This window comes from Eublepharis macularius, chromosome 11 (assembly GCF_028583425.1).
Source record: "Eublepharis macularius isolate TG4126 chromosome 11, MPM_Emac_v1.0, whole genome shotgun sequence".
Taxonomy (NCBI): Eukaryota; Metazoa; Chordata; class Lepidosauria; order Squamata; family Eublepharidae; genus Eublepharis; species Eublepharis macularius.
This window is the reverse complement of record NC_072800.1, coordinates 11,658,338-11,683,649: the sequence shown is the minus strand read 5'-3', so window position 1 is coordinate 11,683,649 and position 25,312 is coordinate 11,658,338. Positions and strand designations below refer to the sequence as shown.

The window sequence follows — 25,312 nt, the reverse complement described above, 5'->3', positions numbered from 1 at the left end:
GATCCAGGAGCCCTTCTTGAATTGAAGCAAAACAGATGGTTTTATTAACCCGGTGGATGAGCCCTTTTTCTTACACAGAAGTAGATGGTCTCCTTGTGTGTAAAAGCTCATCCCAATTACAATAGGAGCATAGAGCAATTAATACTTTCAGATAATCATAACAATATTACAATATTCTAATATTTGTTATCTTATTGGCTCGTAAAGTATCTAGGGTCAGTTCTGATTTGAAGATGCAATTCTGAGTTGGCTCTTCTACTTGGGGGAATTCCAAATCCTGCAACCCCCTTATCTTGCCCTCAATTTGGAAGGACACCTTCTAACCTCTCACCTACTTTCTTCTGGGCATAATACTTTCAATAGCGCCAATGAGTCTCAATCTGACAGCCTTGGTACCCTCTGATAACTGAAGTCTGTTGGTAGGAAGGGATGTTTTTTTCCATCTGTGCCCTTTCCCCCAGTTTCTTCTCAGCCTTAAGGAAGATACGGCCACAGGTGGCCAAAACCAGCTTGCTGCATCAAATCAGTTTTCTACAAAAGGCTCTCTGGTACTGATTCCTATTGGAATCTTATAGAATAATATAACATATGCGTAATATTTTATAAGTGCAGCTCTACAAGCAGTATATTATTAGTTCTCAGTTCTTGCAGAGTTCAGCATACTTCTCTTGATCTTCTTGTTTCAAGTGTCATATTCTTACAGGTTGCATTACAAATACTACATTGGCTCCTGATTCGGTTTCGTTTTCTCGGCCATGTCGGACGCTCCTCTCCGCAGGTCCAGAAGTGCCTGAGCAGCCTGACCGGGCGGCTGACCTGCAAAGATTAGCCCCCAAGACTCCCAATGAGGGTGTCAGGGTCCGGAGCGCGACGGGAAGAACCCCCCCGAAATCGATGGGGGGTAAATTGCCCGTTTGCTCCTATGGAGGCCGGCAGACTTGCGCACCACTTCGTGTGCTGCCGGGCCATGGAGAACGGCAAAAAGCAGATCTAAGGTGAAAACCTGTAAGTAGCTAATCCCTTCTGTTACTACAAGCGTATGCGAAGGATTGGTGGGATTTGAAGCTAAAAAGGCTCGGATTTCTTCCCCCTCACTGAGTATCAAAACTTGGCTGGCGGATTCCCCCCCCTAAGATGGCGACGAAAAAGCAGAGCCCTGCTATGGGCAAATCTATCTCGGCTCCTTGGCAGGGGAAAGGAGAGTCTCTGGAGGAGCTAGTAAAGCAGTCTGTCGTCGAAGCAATAAAGCCCTTTGTTGACAAGTTAAACAAAACTGATCAAAGGGTTGGCTTAATTGAGAGTGAAGTGAAAACCATTAAGGAAGCAGCGGGGGGGGGCGGAAAAGTCTGCTCGGGAAAACGCAGCACTCATGAGGGCAACAAACAAAGATTTAAAGCTGTTGGAGAACCAACTGATTGGGTTGCAAGTGGACCGTGCTCAGACAATATTGCGTATACAGAATGTGAAGGAGGAGGAAAATGGGAATTTAAAGGATTTGGTGTCGGAACTTTTGGCGATACCCGCGAAGGCAACTAAAGAAGAGTTAAAAAGCGCCATTTTGGAAGTCCATCGGGCTTCTTCAAAATATGCAACGAAGTGTCAGCTGCCGCGCGAGATTATTATTGACTTCTCATCTAAGAAGATCCGGGACACCATCCTATATAATTCATACAATGCGGACTTGGACTTTCTGGGCAATAAGGTTAAGATATTGAAGGACGTTCCATTTTTAGCTCGGAAAAGAAGATTTAAATATAAAAGGTTTGCAGCTCTTCTGAGGAAACGTGAAATAAAGTACAAATGGTTATTTCCGGAAGGTATTTGGTTTAGCTACAAAGATCAAGCTCACAAGATAACATCAGAAGATCAGCTAAGGGACTTTGTGTGTAAACATCAAGATTTCCAGCAAGAAGAAGAGGACTTTAAGCCTGAAGGGGGAGGGGAGGAGGGAACGAGCACAGTGACTGTAGCTGTTCAGAGAGAATTGCAACCGAGACCCAGAGGGGGGAAGAAGACCTAATCCTGATTGTAGTTTGTATTTTATAAGATCTACCGATCTAACAGCATTTTACAAAGTTCTAATGTTAAATAATTGCAGTATGAAAGGAATGCATTACTTGTAGATGTAGTGTTTGTGTTGTTATGTGTTGTTTCTTCCCCTTCTCCCTGTCCCTATTTTTTCCCTTTTGTAGTACTAGTAATTAAAACAAACAAACAAACAAACAAAACAAATACTACATTGGCTCCTGAGTGTAGAAAAAAAGTGCAAGGCATATAAGTGATATATAAAAGTAATATATAAAATCCTTTTCTTCAAATCTATATCCATCAGTATTTGGATTTGTGATCCTTTATATGGGACTGAGCCTTTATTTCTTGCTATTTCCAGAATTTTACTCCTTGTCTTCCAGTCTGGAATCGTAGCTAGAATGTCTCTGGGTTTTTAAAATTTCTGAATCTTTTTGTGCTCCCAGACGGTAAGCCTTGGTGATCATTGGGGCTGCTTCCTTTTCAAGCTGCAAATGCTGTACCAGCCGTGACTCTAGTAAGGAGGGCAGATCCACATTTAAAGTTGTTTGCTCCTCAGAGTTTCTAAATTTAAGATTTGTTTTGACGAGATCTCTGTATGAAAAAATTCTTTCTTGAAGTTGTTTCTTCTCCTGTTGCAACACAGCTAATTCAGACCGCAGCGACGTGCTTAAAACTAGAGCTCGGTTAGCCATTTGTGCTGCTTTGCCTAAAGCCGTTCTCATTTCTGCTCGTTGTTCTTTAAGAGGTAGGAGTAAGATTGACATTTTATCTATTATTTTTTGCTCTATATGGGTGAACAATGTGATACGCGTCGGATCGGCTGAGATAGGTACATTGTTCTTACCCCTGTTGTTTTCTTCCATCATTTTGGTTGTCTTGCTTTCTTTCTCCGCTGCTTGCTGCAAGGTCGGGAAGAAGTCCTGTAGCCTTTTAGAAACGTTTGACTTTGTTTTTTTCATCTCTGTGTTTTGTTTACGCATAGTTTCTTTTTTTTGATTTAAAATTCTGTTATGATGATTTATAATGAGGAATTAGGGTGGGGAGGGACAGAGCTCTCCTTCCAAGCGTCCTTCTCCCTTGGAGCCGGCTCCACTCCCACTTACCATCTGCACCCCAGACAGCCCAACAGAACCAAACTGAAACCCCCCCAAACCCAGCACCCCCAGAGAAGGCTGGCTGGTCACTCATAGTTCTCTATGATGAGAAGAACTTTTAAAATTTCTTTCCAAGGGGCACTGATGCACAAGACACAGATGCCACAGCCGGGGCACACTTCTGAATGCACGTTCATCCCTGGGAAAGCCCAACAGAACCAAACACACACGCCCCAGAAACCCCCTGAACCCCCAAGAGTAGGCTGGCTAGTCACTCTCCATGGTTCTCTATGAGGACCAACCTTCACATCAGAGAATCATGCTAACAAAAAATTAATTTAAACAAATTGCACGTTGTTGTGGGTCGTTCCGAGCAAAGGTAAGCCGTGTGGAAATGGCCCAGCTTGATAAGGTAACTAAGGTTGCTACCCAAAAAACACTTGTTTAGAAGGAAGGCCCACTGAATAAAATGGGACTTACTTACATAGAATTGTTGCTCCCTGTGTTTACCTCCAAGACACCTCCACCCTGCATCCTTTCCATTTTAAGAGATGTACCCAAGAGTTTGGGAACAGCCTCATTTTCACCATTCACCAATCAGGGAGTGTAGTGATTAGCTCACCTGCATTCTCTTCCCCATTCTTCAAGTCTGGAAAGAAGGATTATTTGTTTTTCTATTCAAACGACTAACCCCATATCAGGTGCCCATATCTATTCCATGTTTTCCCATTCCTGTACACATCATGTTTCCCTGCCTTTCTATCAACCAAGCTACGCCTGACACAGGTTGGACACTTGTCAGCTTCCCTCAAGTTTTGATGGGAAATGTAGGCATCCTGGTCTTGCAGCTGTAATGGAGAGCCAAGCTGTAAAACCAGGACGCCTACATTTCCCATCAAAACTTGAGGGAAGCTGACAAGTGTCCAACTTGTGTAAGGCATCACTTGTAGTTTGGCTCTATCTCTTTGGATTTATCTATGGAGTCCTCCTTGAGTTTTTGCCATCGACTCGAGCAAGTGAACCTCTTACCAGCTCCAAATCACATCACTTACGCAGTTGTGGAGGTCCTCTCTCAAATTATTGGCTTCTCAGATGTTTAGGGCCCTTGTCTGAGGATTTGGATCATGCACTCTACCCTCTGTGGTGTTACAGTGTGTGGTTAGAAGATAAGTGTATGCTAAATATTTATCATGCAAATATGGCTTACCTTCCACTTTGAATCCCAAAGTAACACCACAATGACTTGAGCATAAGGGAGTTGCCTTCCTTCTGCTGCCTCTCACTATAGGCTTAAAGGAGCTGTTGGCTTAGGTTCCACGTTCGGCTTAAAGAAATCCTTAAACCTTGACAGTGATCCACAAACAAGAAGGGATCTATGACTAAGTGATACCACTACAGGCTTGGAAGGAACACTGAGATCCAGATAGAATGAAACCAGAAATAAGATGAATAAAATAAGTATTTGAACTGAAGATATTAGCAAATTTCAAACAATGGGATGCTAAGTATTCAATTCTAGTATCAGAAGCTTACTAGAATCACTCATCCAAATATGCAATTTACTCCACTGGAGAGGGGAGTCAAGAAAAAGGCCCAAGAGACCAGAGTGAGAAACAACACAAGAAAACTACAGGTATGAATGCCTTGGAAGTTAAAAGCAGGGTCCAAACATCTAGCCAGCAAAGCAGCATAAATGGAAAACACACACATCTGTATTTTGAGATGGCAGAGGGGGGCCTAAGCAGCTCACAGAAACAGGTAATCCCAGGCAGGCAAAATCAGGCACCAAAGGCTCAGCTTGGGGAAGGATCCTGTTCCCCATATATAAAAAGATTATTCTCTTTCCAGACTGGGAAAGTGAGGAGGGGGCTACTTAGAGACCAGGTGTTTAGACTTGACAGGTCAAGGGAAAATAATGAGTGGTTCAGGGCTCTGGGAACAATTCCACAAAAAGTAGCAGAGGGAATCGCTCCAGCGTTGGAAGGAGTGTGAGAGACACTGGAAGACAGTTCAGACGGGTTTACGCAGGTGAATAGTCTAAGGCAGGAAATGGAATGGATACTCATCTATGTATAGCATGGATCTTAGGTTAACAGAGGTACTAATGCAACAGTTTCTGCAAGTGGCTGAAGGCATAATGATATGGTCCGAATGCTAGGCTTACCCAGGAGAAAACACGCGATGCCAATTAGGTGAGGTCATAGAATCATCAGAGTTGGAAGGGGCCTTACAGACCATCTAGTCCAACCCCCTGTTCAGTGCAGGAACAGCCTGAAGCATCCCCAACAAGTATTCGTCCAGCCACTCCTTGAAGACTGCCGATGAGGGGAAACCCACCACATGCCTAGGTAGCCGATTCCACTCCTGAATTACTCTCAATGTGAAGACGTTTTTCCTAATGTACAGTCAGTACCTTCTCTCCTATAGTTTAAACCCATTGTTTTGAATAGGGATCACAGAATCACAGAGTTGTAAGGGGCCATACAGACTTTCTAGTCCAACCCCCTGCCCAATGCAGGATGAGCCTAAAGCATCCCTGACAAATATTCATCCAGCCTCTTCTTGAAAACTGCCAGTGAAGGGGAGCTCACCACCACCCTAGGCAGCTGGTTCCACCTTTGAGTCGTTCTGAGCAAAGGTAAGCCGTGTGGAAACGGCCCTGGAGATGGCAGAAGTAGCTCAAAACTGACTGCTAAAGTATCACATGAGGAGGGAACCTTTTAGCACATGAGTTAGTTCTAAGGCTTGAGTTATATGGTGACAAGATCTTTTGTACTAAACATACTTGAATTAATTACTGAAAGCCCCCCCCCCCCAATTAATGATTGAGGACTAGGCAGGAGAGGGGGGTGGTTTCTCTCTCAGACTCCATTTTCCAGTGCGTATAATGGGATGTTGACTGATTCTACCACTTCTCTGCTAGCATTTAGCCTTCATTATGGCGATTGCCCCAAAACTGCGTTTTTGAGGGCTCTGTGACCGGCTGAGAAAAGCAGGTCTCAGACTCTGGGTAGAGGGGGAAAGAGGAAGGCCAACACACACGGAGAAATGACAGCCACAGTGGTTAGAGAGGCAGTCTAGGATCTGCGAGACCCAGGTTCAGATTCTCACTTGCTGGGTGACCTTGGGCCAGGCACAGACTTTCAGCCTAACCTACTGCACAAGGTTGTTGTGAGGATAAAATGGAGAAGGGTGAATGTTGGAAGCCCCTCTGGGTCCCCATGGCAAAGAGGATATAAATGCAGTCAATAACTAACAATTGCAAGATTAGGAAGGCAGAAAAAGTAATGAAGAGGTCTGTTTAAAAGTTTTATAATTGCCTTGGTATAAACAGGTACAGCCATGTGGTACTATTATCAAAGTTTTAGAAGGTCCACGTTTTTGTGACTTACTTGTGAAAGTATAGCATTTGGTACTGCACACATAATTTAACATCTTGAGTAGGTCACTTTTTAAAAGGAAAAACCATTTTAAGCTGATATGAAAAATGAAAATCAAATGTAAATTTACGTATCTTCTAACTAGTTAGTTAGTTCCACTTGGTAAACTCGCATTGAAATTAGAAGTTTGCTTGAAGAATTTTTTGTGTGATGCTCCAAGAAAGAATACAGTGTGGATGCATGTATGTGTGTGTGAGCAAGAGTATGAGAGAGAAGGCATGCTGAACAACCATCTCTTTCATGTTTTTCAGGAATTCTGCCAATGTGGGCTGTTTTTTCAATATCCACAGCAACCAGTCTTCTTCTAGTGACAATTTGGGCGTAAGAATCTCTAACAATATACCTTGGAATAGATATAGATAAATCCCGTTTATCCAATATCATTTATGTGTTTCCCTTCACTGCTAGAGGCTGAAGTCAGCCTAGAAAATTACTGAACTCTCAGGTAGAACAGGACGGTGGCTTCCGTAGCAAGTTCCATAGAGTGAAGCTTTATGCATGAATGCAGCAAATAGCTTCCATGCCTGGAATTGGCTATGAAAAGTCTCACCCAGTTCCCTCTTCTATTACATAAACTTCTTGCCCTAGACAGGGCAGGGGCTGTGGCTCAGTGGCAGAGCATCTGCTTTGCATGTGGGAGGGGCCTAAGGCAATGTGGAAGATTTCTACCAGAGATCCTAAAGAACGCTGGCCTGGGTATGTGTGACCCAATTCATATTGAGACCATGGGGCACCGGGGGGCACCATTTCCTGCCTTGAAACAGCTCCAGAATCTGCTGCTTGCCCCATTGTGGAAACTTAAGCGTAACTCATTTGGACTTGGACTTGGGCAGCAAAGCCTACCAACCTCACCCCAAAAAAATACTTCCTGAACTCCATGCTGCGCTCCTTGGGGAGATACAAAGAGGACGAACTTATTATTCATACTTATTGTCTGGCCTAAGATAAGAGTGATGTACATGTGGAAGCAGGCTTGCATCCACATGCAGATCTTCTGGTTGAACGTGGTTCACCTGTGCGAAACGCTGAAGTTAAAAAATGAGCAACCCACTGAGAAGTGTGTTGAGAGGAGGGAGGCTTGAACCCAGGTCCCCCTGTTCTCTCTCCACTCCAGAGTGCTCAGCTGGAACACGTGGGGAGAGTATGCAGCACACTGCTGTGTACCATGATCAGTAAATCACTGAAAATAAATGCAGAATATCTGACTGGTCTGAACATTATTTTCCTTAGTAGAAGGATCTTCGTTGGGCTCTGGCAGGAAGACCGTTCATTTCAATGGGAGTTCCATAAGCATCCTGCTTCATTTTAAATTCACGAGCATCCCTGAATAGGCAGTACAATAATAGCAAGGTAGTGTTTAGATGGTGTACTACTTACCTTTCTGCGCTACTGGTGTTTCTACTTGTTCATTTCCATAAACCAGCAATGTTTTTTAAATTCATAGATTCATTTTGCAGTGGGGTAGCCTTATGTCGCAGTCAAATCCCAATTCCCTTTACTGGGAAGCAAGTCCCCTATGCATATGCTAAGCTGTGGGCATTGAGGCTGTCAATCTGTAATACTGGCTCTGATTTTTTTCTGCGATTCTCTTCCAGGGTCATAACTAAATGCTGCAAAAAAACAGTAGCAGCCCAGTACATCAAAGAAGCAGAATCTGGACTGAAGAAGCGGCTGCAGACATTTGCGAACATAGCAAGCGATGCAGACATCCAGGAGCAAAGAAATAAACTGAGTCCCATCCAAGTGCAGCAAAAAAATCAATCCAAATACAAAGTTGACTTCCTAGAAGAAGAATCCAGAGGATTGTTAAGCGACGATGAAGGGGCAGAACCTCTCACATCTAGCGCCAGTCCCTCTCCTGATCTAACAGGACCAAGTGAATTAGAAACCACCTTTGAAGACCCGTCACCACCACCTGCTTTGGATAAAGAATTTACACCAAAGGACCTGCCACCCAACCAGCAGAAACTTGTTAACTTAATGAAGGAGAAACGGTCTGAACCCACTGAGAGTTAGGTCAGCTGGCCGATAATTATTTAAAACCTGAAGGTCATAGGGTGGGTTTCACGACCATTTCCCTCAACGTGATTGGCACTACCTGCGCCCTCAATCAAGCACTGTCTCCATGCAGAACTCAGCCAGGAAGTTCTCTCCAGCTAGACACAGAAAGCCATGATGGGCAAAGGTTGAGCACAGGTGTGTGTGTGTGTGGAGGGGGTGTACAACCTGTCCACATCCTTGGGCCTCAGCAACTGAAATTCATCTGACCTTTGTGATAAGATGGTTCTGAGAACATTCTGAGACTGAAAAGTAAAATGCAGTTGCAGCAGAGTGTGGGTGTTGTTCAGTGTGGCTACTCAGAAGCCCTGTTGGGGCTTCTAAGACTTTAAACTGTCCTCTTCGCCAGCCTAATTAATTACTTCCTGTTCTCTCAGTCTGTTGCAGGGATCATGATCAATAATAAAACAGTCAGTGTGTTTAAAAAAATTAAAATAGCTTTTTACTGTTGGAATAATGCAATTAAATGACCAAGGGCTTTGGCTATGAAGTTGCCAATTACTTAAATTCTCTGCCCCAAGAACTGATAAAGGAATGCCTTCCTTGTGCACAGGAGGGACCATTTAATTATACTGGAAGAAGGAAAAGAGGAAAATTTAAAGGGATAGCAGCACGTGGAAATCCCAACAGCACTCTGACTATTCATACTGAACAGCACTGCAATTGCATGTAAGTGGTTTAAAATTGCCACAAGTCAGGTCTGAAAAATGGCAGGACAACAGGGGAAACCCTGGAAAGCAGTGAGTTGCCAAAGATTTCTGGATTCCCCATTAAAACTGAATGACCGAAAGTGGCAACTGCAGACTACATGGTTGATATGAAAGCAAAAAAAGATGGTGCTGGTTGTCATAAAGGTCTAAAATGGAAGTTTTTGTTAATATGAAGTATGTCATTTTATACATCAGATTTTACAAAATACATTTTAAGGACACGTGAGAAAATAAAAACATCTTTTTATTAAAATAAAAGCTTTCATATTGCATTGCAAAGTTTTTTTCATTTTATAAAACTGAACAAAACACCTGCTACAAACATATCACAATGACAAACAAGAACGTTGAAAATTATTTTTCAATGCCTCCTTTTGAAGTTCAGCAATTTGGCAAAGAACATACTATATGTATAGACTTCAAAAGTTGGCTATCATAATACTGATACAAAATACTTCATATAGATAAAATTCAGAGGCACACAAAACAGTATACAGGCTGCACCCGACGGGAACATCGCCTGCGTGAGCCTCACTGGAGTGAACGGGAGTTGCTCAGGGCATATGCTGCTCCCATTCACCTCAACAGGGACCGTGTGCAGCAGGCTCCCTTGTTGGAACGCGCCCTAAGAATTAAAATAGATGTTTTGTATAAACATTTACACATTAAAACACTAAATTTATTTAGAAATATGCAAATACTGCATTATTTAGAATGATGTATAAATAGCTTAAAATTCTTCATAACTTTGTTTCTAAATAGAAGCCAGCAATGTGCTGTGTCTGCATCACTGATCCGTGCACTGCAAGAAACGTACTAGCTTAACACTTGATTGGCAACTGGGGGCAATGCTCTGCAAATCCTTCTGTGCACGTGGAATGATACTCCAACATGCCATGCTTGGCAGAACTTAGCCCATGGCTATTTTCTTCATAATAAAATATATAATGTATTTACATTTAAAAGTTAGTTACTCGATTTTTTGGTAAATTAGTCAAGTAGCAGCAATTTGTTTCCTTCGGAAATTAGTGTTTAAAAATAGGGTACATGTATCATTCTGAATACCTCTTAAGTAATATAAAAATAATACTTTTCAATAGTTTTATACAATAAGTAGCTACTAATGAAACACTTTGCACAGTGATTTCCCCTTTCAGGGATACAGCTGTCACTTTGCCTGCATAGTAAAGATTTGGTATGGTGAAAGCGTGGCTCCACGTGCTGGCAGGAGTGCACTATGGTAGCAACCTCAATTTCCAGTCATCCTGCATATGGCAAATGACGGTGCACATACAGGTCGGAATACCTGATCTCATACGCTGCTTGAGGTCCCCATACATAATTTTCCCCATGAACCGCTAGGACTACCTTTGGATCAACTTGGGCCTAGTGGCTTAGAAATTATATACTTTTTGAAGTATGCAAGAATAAGGGGGAATGATCACGTTTGCAAGCCTGTGTGTACTTGGAAGAAAGCACTGCTGAACTCAGTGGGACCTGCTTCCGAATAATGAGGCACAGCACTGGGCTGCAGTCTTGTACATAATTAGGCAGCTTAAATCCCACTGGCTATTATGTGCCTGGCTGCAGCCTAAACCTAGAGATGGGAGTCTTTTTTCAGAAATGCGAAGGCTGTATGCTAAAGCCATAGTTAGCTCTTATGGACACACACCTTTTGACCAGGCAAGTTTTGCTGGTTTCTGAAGCAGTACAGAAACCAGCACAACCCATGTGACCAAAGCTGGTGTGTGCACAACCCCTGAGGTTGACCACTGCATAGTCTTCAACTCTCTGGAAAAAAGCTGTTGCCAGAGTACACTGCACAGGATTCTCTCCTCACACCCAGCCTCAATTTAGATTATGCCCAAAGTACAATAGCCAAAAATGCAATCTAGATTCTTCCTGTCGCTGGCATTAGCGGCTCTGCAGTCCATTTTCAGACATAAAGGTATCTTGCATTATTAATACACCAGCGGTTCTGAATGTCCTTCGCAAAAACAAACACATTTAAAAACTCATTCAAACAATGACCCTTTTCAGTTCCATTATGTATTACATGCTGTGGCTAAAAAAGCGAGTATTAGGCCCCAGAAAAGTACACGTGCTGTTGGCATGACTTGACCACAAGAGGACGGTTTCCTGTCCGAAACCTTCACCTGGGCTGTTCTAAGTGCTGAGAGTGGCACATGGGATGCTAAAGCAGGGCTGTCAGAGTTGATCAGTGATTGTATCTTCTCAGCTTCTTTATTGCAAGCTTCAATCTAGGGGAAAAAGCACCAACATTCACAATACTTTCATACTGTAAAAACGTTTACATTATAGCTTTGTTTTCCATACCACTCCTCTCCCCTGGATCCTGGAGAGCATTCTGCAATATTTGACAACATACATGAGACAGGATCAAAACTCTTACACAAACTCCTCCAAGGGAATTGGGCTTCCCTGGTCCCCAAGGCCAGGTGTGTCTAACCAACGCTGCCGGGGTATGTAATGCTCTCGGCTAGTGACACTGAGTGAGGCAAGTGCTGCCTGTCGGGTCCAAGTGTGAACAGGGATCACACTTTATTCCATTAAGAGTGTGGCTACCTGTGCAGGTTTGGGGGAGATACACAGACTGGTGATGTGGCACGATTCCCCCTCTAAGATCCTCCCCATCTTTAGAGGACGTCAGAAGATACTGGTGCTATAAGATTCTTCATCTGAAGGGTGCCCACAGTGGGAGAGTGCCTTCTTTTTTTTTGTAACCCAAAGATCTGAGAAGGCCTCACAGGAGCCAGGAGAGAAAAGGAAATTTCATACTCTGAATTCCTGTTCAGCTGGGCTCACAGAAGACCATCTCCCTGCGTCTTGTATTTGTGGGAGACGGACTCCTCTTAAGGCTTCTGTCCCACTGTGCAGTGAGCCCTAAGGATGCCCTCCAGACCTGTCCTTTTTGCCCTTCTTCTCCCTATTGATTTCTTTCCATTTCTGGGCATTGTTCTTGCAATCATTTTGTAGATGAAGGGTATCTGTTGCTCTTTCCGGATCAGTCTGCCAGAGCAGAGACACCCCTCCCCCCCCGGAAGGTTAGGCAAGAGTTTTGCCCCGTCACCTACGGACCTCTCCAGGAGGTTTGAGAATGCCCCCGTCTGCCTCTCTTCTAAAGGAAGATTAAATATTTTTATTTTTCTCAATATATTTTGTCACAGTCTGAGCCAGCTAAAGTGCCCAAGAACATAACTCATATTTGCAACTTTGTCCATTCTTTCAGTGGGATGTAGAAGATATTTATGCCTAAGTGTAAATAAAACGACATACAAAGAACGGCACAACAGGTTATACCTGAAGGGGCCTGGGGTTCTGATCCACAGGTACGATAAGAATCACGATTTCGGATTCTATGCTGAGGTATCCAAATACGTCACACTGTGGCACCGACACATGGAGGCGGATCTTTTGAAGTATTTCAAGCACCGTGATTGGTCTTTTGTTGGTAATCTGTAAGAAGTTTAAAGTCTCTGTAACATACCTGACATTTTACATTGCAGTGGTGAAGACTTAATCTCAAGCTAAAAAATGCTCCGTTTTTTAAATCGACAAAGAGAGCTTTCTCAAGAGTCTGAGCACAGCTTTCTGACCCCTCTGAACTTGATCAAAATACTGAGGATGCAGGGAGGGTCGGGGTAAAATTCTCCTTGCCATTAGGCAGACTACTGGCATATCCAGGGGCTGTAGGCACAGCACCAGTAAGTCACCACTTGGAGAACAGTGACTACCTTCACCCTGAGCAGCAGACACCAGCGGCAGTCGGAGAGCTCGGACAGTGTGCGCACACAATTTTGTGTCAGTCATCATCATCCTGCAAAGAGCTGCCTGTATTCATACATACACTACGGCACTGTTCCACTTAACATCTGCACACACACAATGATTGGAATGGATTTCAGTCTTAACATCTTTCCGATGAAACTTGAGTGCCTTACCCGAGCAAACGTATCCAGCTTTTCTTTATCATACAGGACCCTCAGCATTCCAGCACACAAAGGACAGCAAGCTCCTACACAAAAGACAGAGAGTAAGAGAGAGAGAGGAGGGAAATCGGTCCTTTCTGATTTGGTTAGGGGCTGTCAGCATCACGATAGCATCAACACACTCTTTGTCATGCTGATCAGAGACTGCTGCATACTATCACTCCCACTTTAATAGTTCTGGCCAAGTACTAAAGTGATCTGCCACAAATTCTGCAGCTCTGCAGTTTGTTAAAATCTTCACCTAACTGCTTGTTCCTATCTAGGACCTTAGAGAGGAAGTCGCGGCTAGAGATGGGCACGAACTGCATTACGAATCTCAAAACCCCACAAAAATGGCGATCGCGCGATCTTGACCCGGCGGATCGTGATCGGCCACGGCCAACGAACCAGCGGTCGGGAGAGGCCTGGTTCGGGGCGTTCGGGAAGCCAGACACTCAGGCGCCAGCAATCTATTCCCCTGGCAACGGAGCCAGGGGAATGCCTGAGCTCTGTCTGCCCTCCTTCTGTCGCCCTGGAAACCCAAATGGAAGCCCAGCTTTCCTTGATCAGCAGGGCTTCCTTCCAACCACGGAGCTGCAAAGCAGTTATAAGTTGGGAGAAGACACCCAGGGGAGGGAGGGGGAAGGGGGTGTTCTGTAGCCATGGGCACTCCAATCTCATCCCTGCAAACCCTGATAGGCAGCTCTGATGGCCAAACACAGACCTCCTGTGTTGCTGAATGGGACCCATGCTTATAAATAGCCATGGTCTCCCAGGCTGGGTTTCACTTTCTGCGAGCAGTGGAGTGGGACAGAGCTCTTGCTTGCCACTTTGGCCTCCATGAACCACGATCTGGTACGGTTCGGCAACGGGAGATGTTCGTTGCGTTTTGGGAATTTGGGATTGTGGTCTGCACCAAACCATGATCCGCTGGTTCGTTAATTTTTTTTGGTTTGTGCCCATGTCTAGTCGTGGTCCTTGCAAATAGGAAAGGAGGCCAACTGCCACAAATCTTAGGGGCAGGTGCCTCACGGGAGGAGTAAAACCTTTTCACCAAATTGCTTGGGGACTTGGCTCTAGAGGGGTTGCGCTACCCTTGATCCGGTATCCCTTGGACAAATGAGGAAAAATGATAGCAGACTTGAGGCCTGTTGTGCTGGTGAAAACTTTTAACCCTCATGGGGAAGGTTCCCAGAAAAATCATCTATGCTGTGTACTGAGGTTCCACTGTCTTAAGTACAGATGGCCTTTTACATATAATTATTTCCAAACAATACATACATCTACAAAAGTTAATTTAATATCCTGTCACATACCAGTTTATAGGTATATCACTTTCTCTTAAGCTGCTTTTAGTTGGTATTTGCTTCCAAATTTTTAAATTTGACAATATAGCCACCATATATGCACAAGATGCGCCTTAACCTGGCCACATGCCCAACACCTAGGATCCACAAGTGAGTTGATGTCTCAGTCTTCAAAGTTAAAAATACCACCAAGCTACTGTCTTAGAGTAGCTTCCAGACACATGTTCATTGTTTGATTCCAGTTATAACCACAAATCTCTTCCTCTATCCTTATCCTTACTCCTAAATCCCTTGTCCACTCTTTACAATATATGTTTTCCCTTTTATCGCAAGGTTTTTAAACATGACATGCATTAGAGAACAACCTTTTCACAGACTTTGAAATCAATTGTTCAAGTCTAGACTAGAAGTGGCCTTCAGCCTTGAACAGTTTTCTATGTGGAGATGTGTTTGGTGAAGATGGAGGGAGGAACTCTTCTGAGAGTTCTCGCTCCTCTGTCTCAGTCCACAGCAGAGGCCCATTTGCTGTGGACTGTTGCTAACCCAGCTCTCGCAGCCTAGGGCAAGATGGAACCTGGTGCTTCTCTTTTCTAAGAGATTTTCACTGTGCATTAATAGATGTCTCAGTTGATGAGGGACTCCATCCCTAAGCACTGGGATACTAAACTGACTTATAAGAAAGCCAAGCCAAGAAGAAGGAGGTTCTCCTTGACTGGATAAATTTCAGGCCCTGCCTTATGAGGTAGAAAATAAGTTAATATTTTTCTGCCTCATGTTCTGGTACTAAATGAGAACTCTTGGAATTTATGCAGCAACAGCCAACCCTACAGCAAGACTAGCTCCAGATCTACTAGCTTATTCTTCCACCTCAGGAGAAGACTGCATTGGAATGCAGGCCTCATGGCTGTGGACACACTTGCAAGTGACTGACACCCAGGTCTCCCATTAATCATGTTGACATCAGTAAAGAAGGCCTAAAGCTCTTTTCCAGCGGGGCCCAACTCAATGCCTTACTGACGATTACTTTTAGATGTTCAGATACCTCCGTTTAATATTAGTAAAATAAATATGCTTACCTGGTGGAATCACTGGTTTACAACCAGTTGCTGAAAGAGGAGGACATTTAACAGACACACATTCTCCTTGAGAACTGTAGTGAGAAAGGGCTCCTACGGCTTGACAAGGGCCATAGTAATCTATAGCCACACGGTCAGAATAGGCAGCACAGACACTGTTGTAGATTTCACCATTCTGGCCACACACCAGTTCTACTGATTTGCAAAAGGACTGGGGGAAAAGAATAGAAAATAACAACAGTGTCATTATCACTGACTCCTGACAAAAACGAATGACTAAGTTTTAAATAAAGACTTACAACACACAGTAGGGAAAGACATAAAAACATTTAGACTGCAAGAGACTGTACTATATGAGAGTTAGAGCTGCTTCATCACTTACTAAACCAACAGATACATTTTGTGTATTTGCAGAGTAATCCATAATGTGCAACAGGCAAACTCGCCTCCTTTCAATATAAGTACCCACTGGGCCAGTTGCACCTTCCAACAGTATGTATATTTGATAAAAGAAGAAGGTCAAATTGGCCCCTTTGAACTTTACCATTGTGCACTGCAAGTATATGGCATACACGGCTGCTCTGCTATTTCTGCCAGCAGACCACGGTCCAAATTCAATTAGAAATACAAACAGAAATCAACTCCATAAATATTTACCTTTTAATATTACTATTCTTACAAAGAATGAAAATTGGCACATCCAACACTCAGAAGTCTCCTGGGGACTGGGCCACTCTGTGTGGGGATTATTTATTTATTATTTATTTATTTAATCATATTTATATTCCGCCCTCCCCGCAAGCAGGCTCAGGGCGGATAACAGCAGGCTCTGCCCAGGCAGCACAATCCAAACCGGCGTCTGCAGAGTGAAACCCCTTTCTAGGGGTCCACATTCTCCCACTTTTGTTTAATTTCAGAGACACTGGAGCAGATTTTCGGATGGCGCTGGCTATTAGCAGTAAAAAAATGAATTATCACATGGAGGTATCTTGAAATATATTCGCAAAACGGCTCCATACCTGACATGGACCTCTGTACGATATACTTTTTCCTTTTTGGTGCAAAGTGCATAGATTGTTATATTCGATATTATCTGTGTCACAAACAGGTTCTCGTAATTGATCGCCACAACTGAATTGTCTCGGTACGCATTCGTACTGGTTACATCCAAATTTCTCAAAACTGGTTAAGCAAACCTGTGGTTTTGGTATACATCTGGATAAAACAACATTTTCATATAATTTATTTTATTGCTTCAAAAAAGAGAGAGAAAACAAAGAGAATATTTAGATAATTTCATAAAAAGAAGTTAGTTCTGGATTTCGAAATAACTGTACGAAATACATATGCCTTGATATCCAATTATACTGCAAATGCAAAAGAAATGCAAGAGCTGCATAAAATACAATTTTTACTCAGTGACTTTCTGTTCTTGTAGACAAGAGGTCGATATAAAGTTAGTTCCTGCCTCCGAGGCAGAAAGTCAGTGCTGAAAGGTCACTTCCTGTGAGGTCGAATCTTGCTTCACTGTCACAGGCCAGCAATGCCATAAACAGAAGGAAACCACCAATTGCTAATCTAACTCATGGCGCCTCCAAACTAGCCCTTGAGCCTGTAGCAGCGATAATTCATGCACTCCATTTCTACAGAGAAACATGGTTGTTTTCTGTTATTATTCTGTCTTTGCATTTAAAAAAGAAAGCTTCTGAACAATAAAGCTCTGCAGAATCCCTGCTTCCCTGTCAGAGGCAGAAAGGGGACGGGGAACTTCTTGCGTGATCTCCATCTTAAAGGAAAGGGGCTTTTCAGAGCTGTCTTCTCGGGACCTGCAGGTGAGACTTCCCTGCACCTGCACCTGCACCTGCACCTGCACCTACACCTACACACAAACACATTTCTGCCTAAAAGGGAAGAAACATATATCACAAACTTTAACCAAAATCCTTCTTTTTCATATAAAGTGGAAGTTCTCAAACTGTGTGTCAGCCGGGATTCCCCTACAGATGGCTTCCAGTGCCAGGATCATAGAATCATACAGTTAGAAGGGGCCTTACGGACCATCTAGTCTAACCCCCTGCCCAATGCAGGAACAACATAAAGCATCCCCAACAAGTATTCGTCCAGCCGCTCCTTGAAGACTGCCAATGAGGGGAAACCCACCACACCCCTGGGCAGCCGAGTCCGCTGCTGAATGACTCTTAATGTGAAGTTTTTCCTAATGTCCAGCCTCAACCTTCCCTCCTGTAGTTCGAACCCATTGTTTTGAGTCCTATCCTCTGCTGCCAACAGGAAGAGCTCCCTTCCCTCCCCAAGTGACAGCCTTTTAAATTCTTAAACAGCCTTTTAAATTCTCAACCTCCACTTTTCCAAACCGAACATTCCCAGGTCCCTCAGTCTTTCCTGGAAGGGCTGGGTCTCCAGGCCCCTGATCATTCTGGTCGCTCTCCTCTGCACCCGTTCCAATTTGTCCGCATCCTTTTGGAAATGAGGCCTCCAGAACTGCTCACAATACTCCAGGCGGGTCCTGACCAATGTGGTATTTAGTGGGACAATGACATCCTGTGATTTGGATCTTAAGCCTTTGCTGATACACCCCAAGATTGCAGTTGCCTTTTTTGCTGCTGCGTCACACTGACTGCTCATATTTAACTTCCCATCCGCCTGTATCCCAAGATCTTGTTCATACCCACTGCTGCCCAGAAGTAGCATCCACTAGGGAGGAGGAGGAGGAAAAGGGTGAGCTGGGAAAGGATGCTCTGAAAGCCTCAATGGAAAATGTGGGTTTGCCTCTGCAAAATGTGTGAAATGGCAACAGCATGCAGCCTATGGCTCTGCTGTATTACATATTCATAAATACTGAACATGAAAATATTTTTTTTTCAGATTGAGAACAGCTGATCTAAAGCATTTTTGTGAAATCTCAATTTTAAACATCCCTTTTCTACTCTCAGGATCCAACTTTCAATACAATTCAGAAAGTGAAATGAAAGAAATGTAATTCTTTATAATCACTAAAACTGTAAATGATGACTAGTCGAGCCCATGTCCATGAATAACACATAATTACAATTCGGTTATGTATAATCTGCTGTTCTTTTACTCCTCCCCTTCTTATTCTTGAATACGTTAAACGTTTACCTCTGGCTTTTGAGGCAGGGGTTAGGATTGCAGGGATCCTTAGAAATACAGGATCCGAACTCAAACTGATTGTCCTGAAGCCCAGCACAACGTGCTATGCAGGCACTGGGGTAAGTGCGTCCGTTCTGCCCACACACTGGGACAAACTGATCAGCACAGTTACAAGGCAGACCTGAAAGAGGAAAACCATCATAAGGAACTTGACACATATGGTGGAATTCAGGGGTCCAATATAAAGTTTCTGGAAATTTTGAAGCCATGGGGGGGGGGGGGGAGCCCCACCCCTCCAAACCTGGACATTTTGGGAAAAATTGAAATATATGCAATATTTACTGTCCTATCAACCCTAAAACAGGGTTGTACTTACCTGTAACCACTGTTCATCGAGTTCTTCTGTGGAGGCACACATTGGGGGACTGCGCATGGGCAGGCCTGCTGACTGGAGAAGTTTCTATTACTTCCATAGCGCTATACTAGGGGGCCACTTCTCCCAGTCGCATCCCAGCCCGTTTCCCTGTCGCACCCAGGAGGAGCGACCCCTTCCCCTTCTCCTCAATTCTCCGGAGTTGCTGAGATCTCATGCTGGACCTTGCCAGAGAGTTCACAGCAGGGCAGAAGGGAGGGATGTGTGCCTGCACAGGAAGACCGTGGATGAACAATGGTCACAGGTTAAGCACAACTGCGTTTTCTTCATAACTCTTATGTGCAGTCCCGCACTGGAAGATTACCAAGCTACATACACAATGAGGAGGTGGGGTGAATCTCTCCAAGGCATGTTTTATTAACCTTAAACCCACGGAAACAAACTAACTCTGCAATGAGAAACATATAAGTGAATAGGCACCTGGAAGACGCGCCAACATGGTTTTTAAAAAAGTAAACAAACACTGCCACATCCTGTGTGAAACTGATGTCTATAGCATAGTGCCCAACAAAGGTATTTGATGACAGCCGAGTGGCTGCCCCACAAACGTCAAACAGAGGTACATCTTGCCAAAAAGCCAAGGAGGTAGCCAGAGAGCCGGTAGTGTGAAGAACCCTCACATAAAGAGGGTGCTGAACAACATCATGTTAGTATGCCACATGGATGGTAGACAGCACATATCTAGAAATGGTCTTTAAAAGTATTTCACCCATTCTAAAAGAGAAAATAGGACGATTTTTTCCCCAAACTTCCAATTTTGCCCCCAAACTTCCAATTTTTCAAATGGGAAAAAATGAAAAAAGGACTTAGAAAAAACTTTTTTTTCTGAATTCTTCCGTTCCCCGCCCTCAGCCTTTACATCTCTAGTCCTGCAGGAGCTGGAGCAAATTGCTGGTAGCAACACTCCTTTGTTATGAATGATCACAGCCCATTACTCAGTTAAGCATATTTAAGCCACTGAAATCAGTAACGGAATTAAAATCAACAAGTTTACGCATAGTTATAGCCCTTTTCTAAGCACGTCACATCAGGTGCTATATTCTTACAGTTCATTTCCCCTTAGACTTGTGGATTTTGATTTATGCTCAATTCTACTGGACTGTTTCTTACAGTATCTTGGGCACTGAACTTCTTTCAGAATCTGCCAACTGAAAGAAACTCAACAAAAACCAGAAATATTTTTCAGAGAGAATATCTGCGTGAAAAATACGCAGGGGGCGGGGGAACCAAAACGTTAATACATTTGCCACAACACTCTTACTAACAAAGAACTTTTAAAGTTTCTTACGGACTTAAAAACACTACCTGTAAACATATGATGCTCATCATCGGAGCTGTGTTCATTTAGACACTGCCGAGTGGAGCATATCAAATTTCCAGCAAAACAAGAACAGACATTGCAATCTATGTCAAAAGATGTTCCATGACCTTAAGGTAAGAAAAAAGGCATTAGCGTTCCCTTTTTTTAAATTCAATTCAAATACCTTAAATGGCATACAAAGATCTAAGAGAGCAAACAAGTCACTATAAAATTACATAAAATATCAGAAGACAATATGTTTATACAAAACATGTATGTGTTCCCTTATTTTAAAATTCATATATACAGAGAAGTATCAATACTACAAACTTGGCCCAAGAAACAAATGTAAGAATATTTTATATTGCTATGGCAAAATCAGGCAATGACTGCAAATAAAAGGAATCTACCTAGATATAATTTTATTAATCTGCCTCTCTGTACTTGGAAATAAAATGTATACTTTTGTTTTACACAGTTTAATTCATTAAATCTCTTTAGTTTTCATTTATATTTATCAATAAATGCATACAAAAAACTCAATTTGAATTCTATTAAAATCAAGCTGACTTTGACAAAGGTAAATACAGAAGGCAGTCTTGCTTGTCTAAATGGAGCTTACTTCCATGTAGGGATGTTAAGGATTACAACTAGGGGTGTGCACCCCCAACATATTCGGGTTTCCCGCTTTGGGTTTATCCGAAGTGGGAAAAAGCTTTGGAAAACCCCAAAATCCGAAGTGGCATGCTGCTTTGGATTCAGGTTTCTAAGTCGCTTCGGTATGCTCTGTAAAGATTCAGAGCATACTGAAGTGATGGGGGAGGGGGAGGCCCACCCCTACCCTTAAACTCCCACCCCCACCCTTTAACCTCATCCCCCACCCCACTTACCTGGGCAGGTGGAAGGCTGGAGCCAATGCCGCTCTGGCCCACGAAGAAGGCCTTCCCTGCTGCTGCCTCGCAGCTGTGGCCGGCGTGGCTGGCTGGCAGAGAGGGCCTTCTCTGCCACTGTTGCCATGCAGCTGAGGCTGGCACGGCTGGCTAGCAGAGAGGGCCTTCCCTGATGCCGTGGCCGCGCAGCCGTGGATGGAGCGGCAAGTTGGCAGAGGGCTGCCACCATCGCCGAAGGCCAGCGGGGATGTGGGCGGACCGGCTCCGCCAGCACTGTGCCAGGTAAGGGGGGGGAATGGGAAAATTTAAAGGGCCCTGCCACTTGCGAAAAGGCCCATTAAACTTAACCTCCAGGGCTTACGAATGCTTCAGGAAGCTTTGATTCAGTATTTCCGAATCGAGGCCGAATCAGGGCCAGATTCGGAAATACTGAAGCTTTCCAAATTGGGCCCGATTCGGGTATTTTACCCGAATCGGATACTCGAAGCGCACACCCCTAATTACAATTTCATTTGCTAAGTATAGTGAGTTCCAATCCGAATTTGTGTCATTGGCCAGCCAGGGTTCAGTGATAGTGAGGACTCCTCAGGAGAAGAGGAGCCCCGAGTAGCCAGTTCTGACTCAGCAGAAGCCAGCAATCAGGAAGAGAAGCTGCAGGGTGACCAGAGTTTACAGCCACTGACAACCCTCTGACCCGCCGCAATAGGTGAAGTTCAGCCAGTCATTCCGAGCCCTCCAGGACTGCCCACATTGTTAGAGCACCACAGGTGGAGGCGAAGAATAGAGCTACACGGGAGTCGAGTGTTGGTGGCTCTGCCCCATCTGCTGGTTGTACACTCTGCCTGAAGTCTTCTGCTGGGTCAGAACTGGCTACACAGCACTCCTCTTCTCCTGAAGAATCCTCACTATCACTGAGCCCTGGCTGACCCACGACCATTTGATATGAAACATGGCAGGAATCTAAAATCCTACACTGAAGGCATCCACAAGTCTTTGTTGTTGCTTTTTCCAAAATCTTAATCTTTGGACTTAGAAACATAGAAACATAGAGCAGGAAGGCACCCCAAGGGTCACCTAGTCCAACCTCTTGCATAATGCAGGGAATTTACAGCTACCTCTGCCCCCCCAATTCCACCAGTGACTGCTGCTTGATGCCCAGAGGAAGGCAAAAATCCTCCAGGATCCCTAGCCAATCAGGCCTGGAGGAAAATTCCATCCTGACCCCTCAGTGGAGATCGATATTACCCTGGGCATATAAGAAAAGGCCACAAGAGCCTAGCACTGGCTCATCTTTTCATGCAATCTTTCTTCAAATCAGCCTGACTTCATATTGAGTCATAGAATCATCACTGTTGCTGTCAGGAGGCCATTTAGAGAAGGAGAGCCCTCCACCTCCAGAGGAAGCCTGTTCCACTTAGGAACTGCTCTAACTTTCAGAAAGTTCTACTTAATGTTTAGCTGAAAAGTATTTTGCTTTAATTTTAACCCGTTGTTTCTGGTCCAACTCTCTGGGGCAACAGAAAATAACTGCACTCCATCCTCTATGTGACAGCCCTTCCATTATATTTGTAGGGCTGTGGCCTTTTAATTTGGGCTGCTATGCAGAAAGATAGTAAACTCTTCTGGAGTACTATAGCGGAAAAATTTAACTCTAGGCCTCTAGTTTCATATCATATTTCTGCTGACTGTTGGAAAGAACATGTTAGAGCTTTGTTTTCTGATCCAACTGTGGTTGACTTAAATGCTCAGCTGGCTTTATCTTCTGATGCTAATACGTGGCTGCCTGTTTCAGTTGAAGAACTTTAATAATGCTTTCAACACCCCTTTGGGGCAATTTAGTACTGGGTCATGCCATTTGGACTTCAAGGGGCTCCTGGTGTTTTTATTAATGTAATTAATGAAGTACTACATGAACACCTGTACAAAGGTGTGGTGGTTTACCTAGATGACGTGTTGATCTATTCTCCCGATAAAAAAAATTACGTCGAACTGGTCAGAAAAGCGTTAAAAGCCCTAAAAGACAATCATTTGCCTGTAAAGCTTTCCAAGTGTGAATTCCATAAAGAGGAATTGGACTTCTTAGGCTACAGAGTCTCAGGGCAGGGGTTGAAAATGGACCCGCAAAAAATTCAAGTAGTACTGGGGTGGGAACCCCCCAAAACCAGGAGACAGTTGCAATCCTTCCTGGGATTTGCAAACTTCTACCGCCCCTTTGTTAAAAACTTTGCCCAAATATCCCTGCCACTAACTGACTTCCTCAAAACCAAAGGAAACGGGCTACAGGGGACAAAACCAAGTGCAAAGTTGAATTGGTCACAAGAATGCCAGGACACATTCAACCAGCTAAAAAAAGCGTTCACTTCCAAACCAGCTTTACAGCACCCCGATGAGAACCGTAAGTTCATTGTGCAAGTGACGTAGCCATGGGAGGAGTCTTGTTACAAGCAGATGATGCAAGAAAACTCCACCCCTGTGCTTTCGTGTCCAAAAAGTTATCTGAAACTGAATGCCACTGGGCAGTCTGGGATAAGGAGGTGGGAGCTATTAAATTAGCACTGTCTACATGGAGGCACTGGCTAGAAGGAGCAAAAGTGCCATTTGAAGTATGGACCGATCACAAAAACTTAGCTTTGAGCAACCCCCACAGACGGGGTGCTAAGCAACTGTGGTGGGCAGAGTTCTTCTCCAAGTTCATCCCTTTATGTTGAAACACCTCCCTAGCAAAACAAATTCTTAGCAGACGTGCTTTCACACATGACCCAACATGAAAGCAAAAGGGAGGAGGTGATCGACACCATGTTTTCGCCCACTCAATTGGGGGGGGGGCAGTAGCTACCCACAACCAAGCGCAAAGAAAACCCCCTCAAACACCTGACCTCTCCAAGTGGGGGGGAAAAGTTAAGGCGGAAGTAGAGAAAGGGGGAAAATGTACCTAAAGCCAATCTGAAAGAAGGGGAAGATGGCAACTGGTACAAAAACAACAAATTATACATCCCAGCCAGCCTTAGAGGAGAAATACTGAAACCATGTCACAATTCCCCATTGGCTGGGCATTTCGGATATTTGAAAATATTGCACCTAGCGCAAAGAGAATTCTGGTGGCCAAATATGAGAAAAGATATTTCCCAGTATGTATCTTCTTGTCAAATCTGCATCATGGGGAAATCCAGGAAAGGAAAGCCCCCGGGATTGTTGCAGCCACTAGGGTAATCTCAATGGACTTTATCACTGACCAACCCCCTTCAAAGGGGAACTCTGTAATCTGGGTGGTGGTGGATTTGTTTTCCAAACAAGCTCATTTCATACCCTGCACCACCATGCCCACAGCAAAGAAGCTTGCCGCTTTGTTTATGCAGCAAGTCATCCAGCTGCACTCATTTCCTAATAAGGTCATATCTGACCGCAGAGTACAATTCGTTGCCAACTTCTGGCGGGAGCTACTCCAATTAACGGGAATTGAACAAGGACTTCTCTCCGCCCATCATCCCGAGACTGATGGACAAACAGAAAAAAACAACCAGGTGTTGGAACAATTCCTAAGATGTTACATTAATTATCAGTGAGATAGTTGGAGTGATTTTTTTTGGCTTTTGCTGAATATACATATAACAACTCAGTACACAGTTCCACATCCCCCTTCAAAATAGCACAAGGCTATGAAGGAACAGCGATGCCTTTTGCTCAAACCCCACAATCTCAACAACCAGATCTGGGAGAATGGTGGACTGCTCTAACATCTGTAGGCCGGAGCAGGCATGCCACACAGTCTGCATTAACTGACTCTTACATTTCTACATTCCTAGTCTCCTGGTCAGTTGGCATGCCACACGGGAAGACTCAGGGAGTAGCTTAAAT

At 44.0% G+C, this 25,312-nt stretch overlaps 2 protein-coding genes across 2 annotated transcripts in view; one reads left to right on the top strand and one right to left on the bottom strand.

Moving 5' to 3' along the window:
• Positions 1-8,581, top strand: part of LOC129337771 (zona pellucida-binding protein 2-like) — a 53,595-nt gene extending 45,014 nt beyond the window's left edge. Inside the window, exons 7-10 of the mRNA XM_054991721.1 lie at positions 2,475-2,477; positions 2,675-2,776; positions 7,680-7,737; positions 8,161-8,581. Of these exons, the coding sequence (XP_054847696.1) occupies positions 2,475-2,477; positions 2,675-2,776; positions 7,680-7,737; positions 8,161-8,581 (584 nt within the window). The remainder of the gene's footprint in view (positions 1-2,474; positions 2,478-2,674; positions 2,777-7,679; positions 7,738-8,160) is intronic.
• A 978-nt stretch (positions 8,582-9,559) lies between these two features.
• Positions 9,560-25,312, bottom strand: part of RECK (reversion inducing cysteine rich protein with kazal motifs) — a 58,266-nt gene continuing 42,513 nt past the window's right edge. Inside the window, exons 16-22 of the mRNA XM_054991745.1 lie at positions 20,573-20,695; positions 18,844-19,015; positions 16,725-16,920; positions 15,706-15,916; positions 13,296-13,369; positions 12,655-12,810; positions 9,560-11,594 (exon numbers count right to left, since the gene is read on the bottom strand). Coding sequence (XP_054847720.1) covers positions 11,379-11,594; positions 12,655-12,810; positions 13,296-13,369; positions 15,706-15,916; positions 16,725-16,920; positions 18,844-19,015; positions 20,573-20,695 — 1,148 coding nt within the window. The 3' untranslated portion in view covers positions 9,560-11,378. The remainder of the gene's footprint in view (positions 11,595-12,654; positions 12,811-13,295; positions 13,370-15,705; positions 15,917-16,724; positions 16,921-18,843; positions 19,016-20,572; positions 20,696-25,312) is intronic.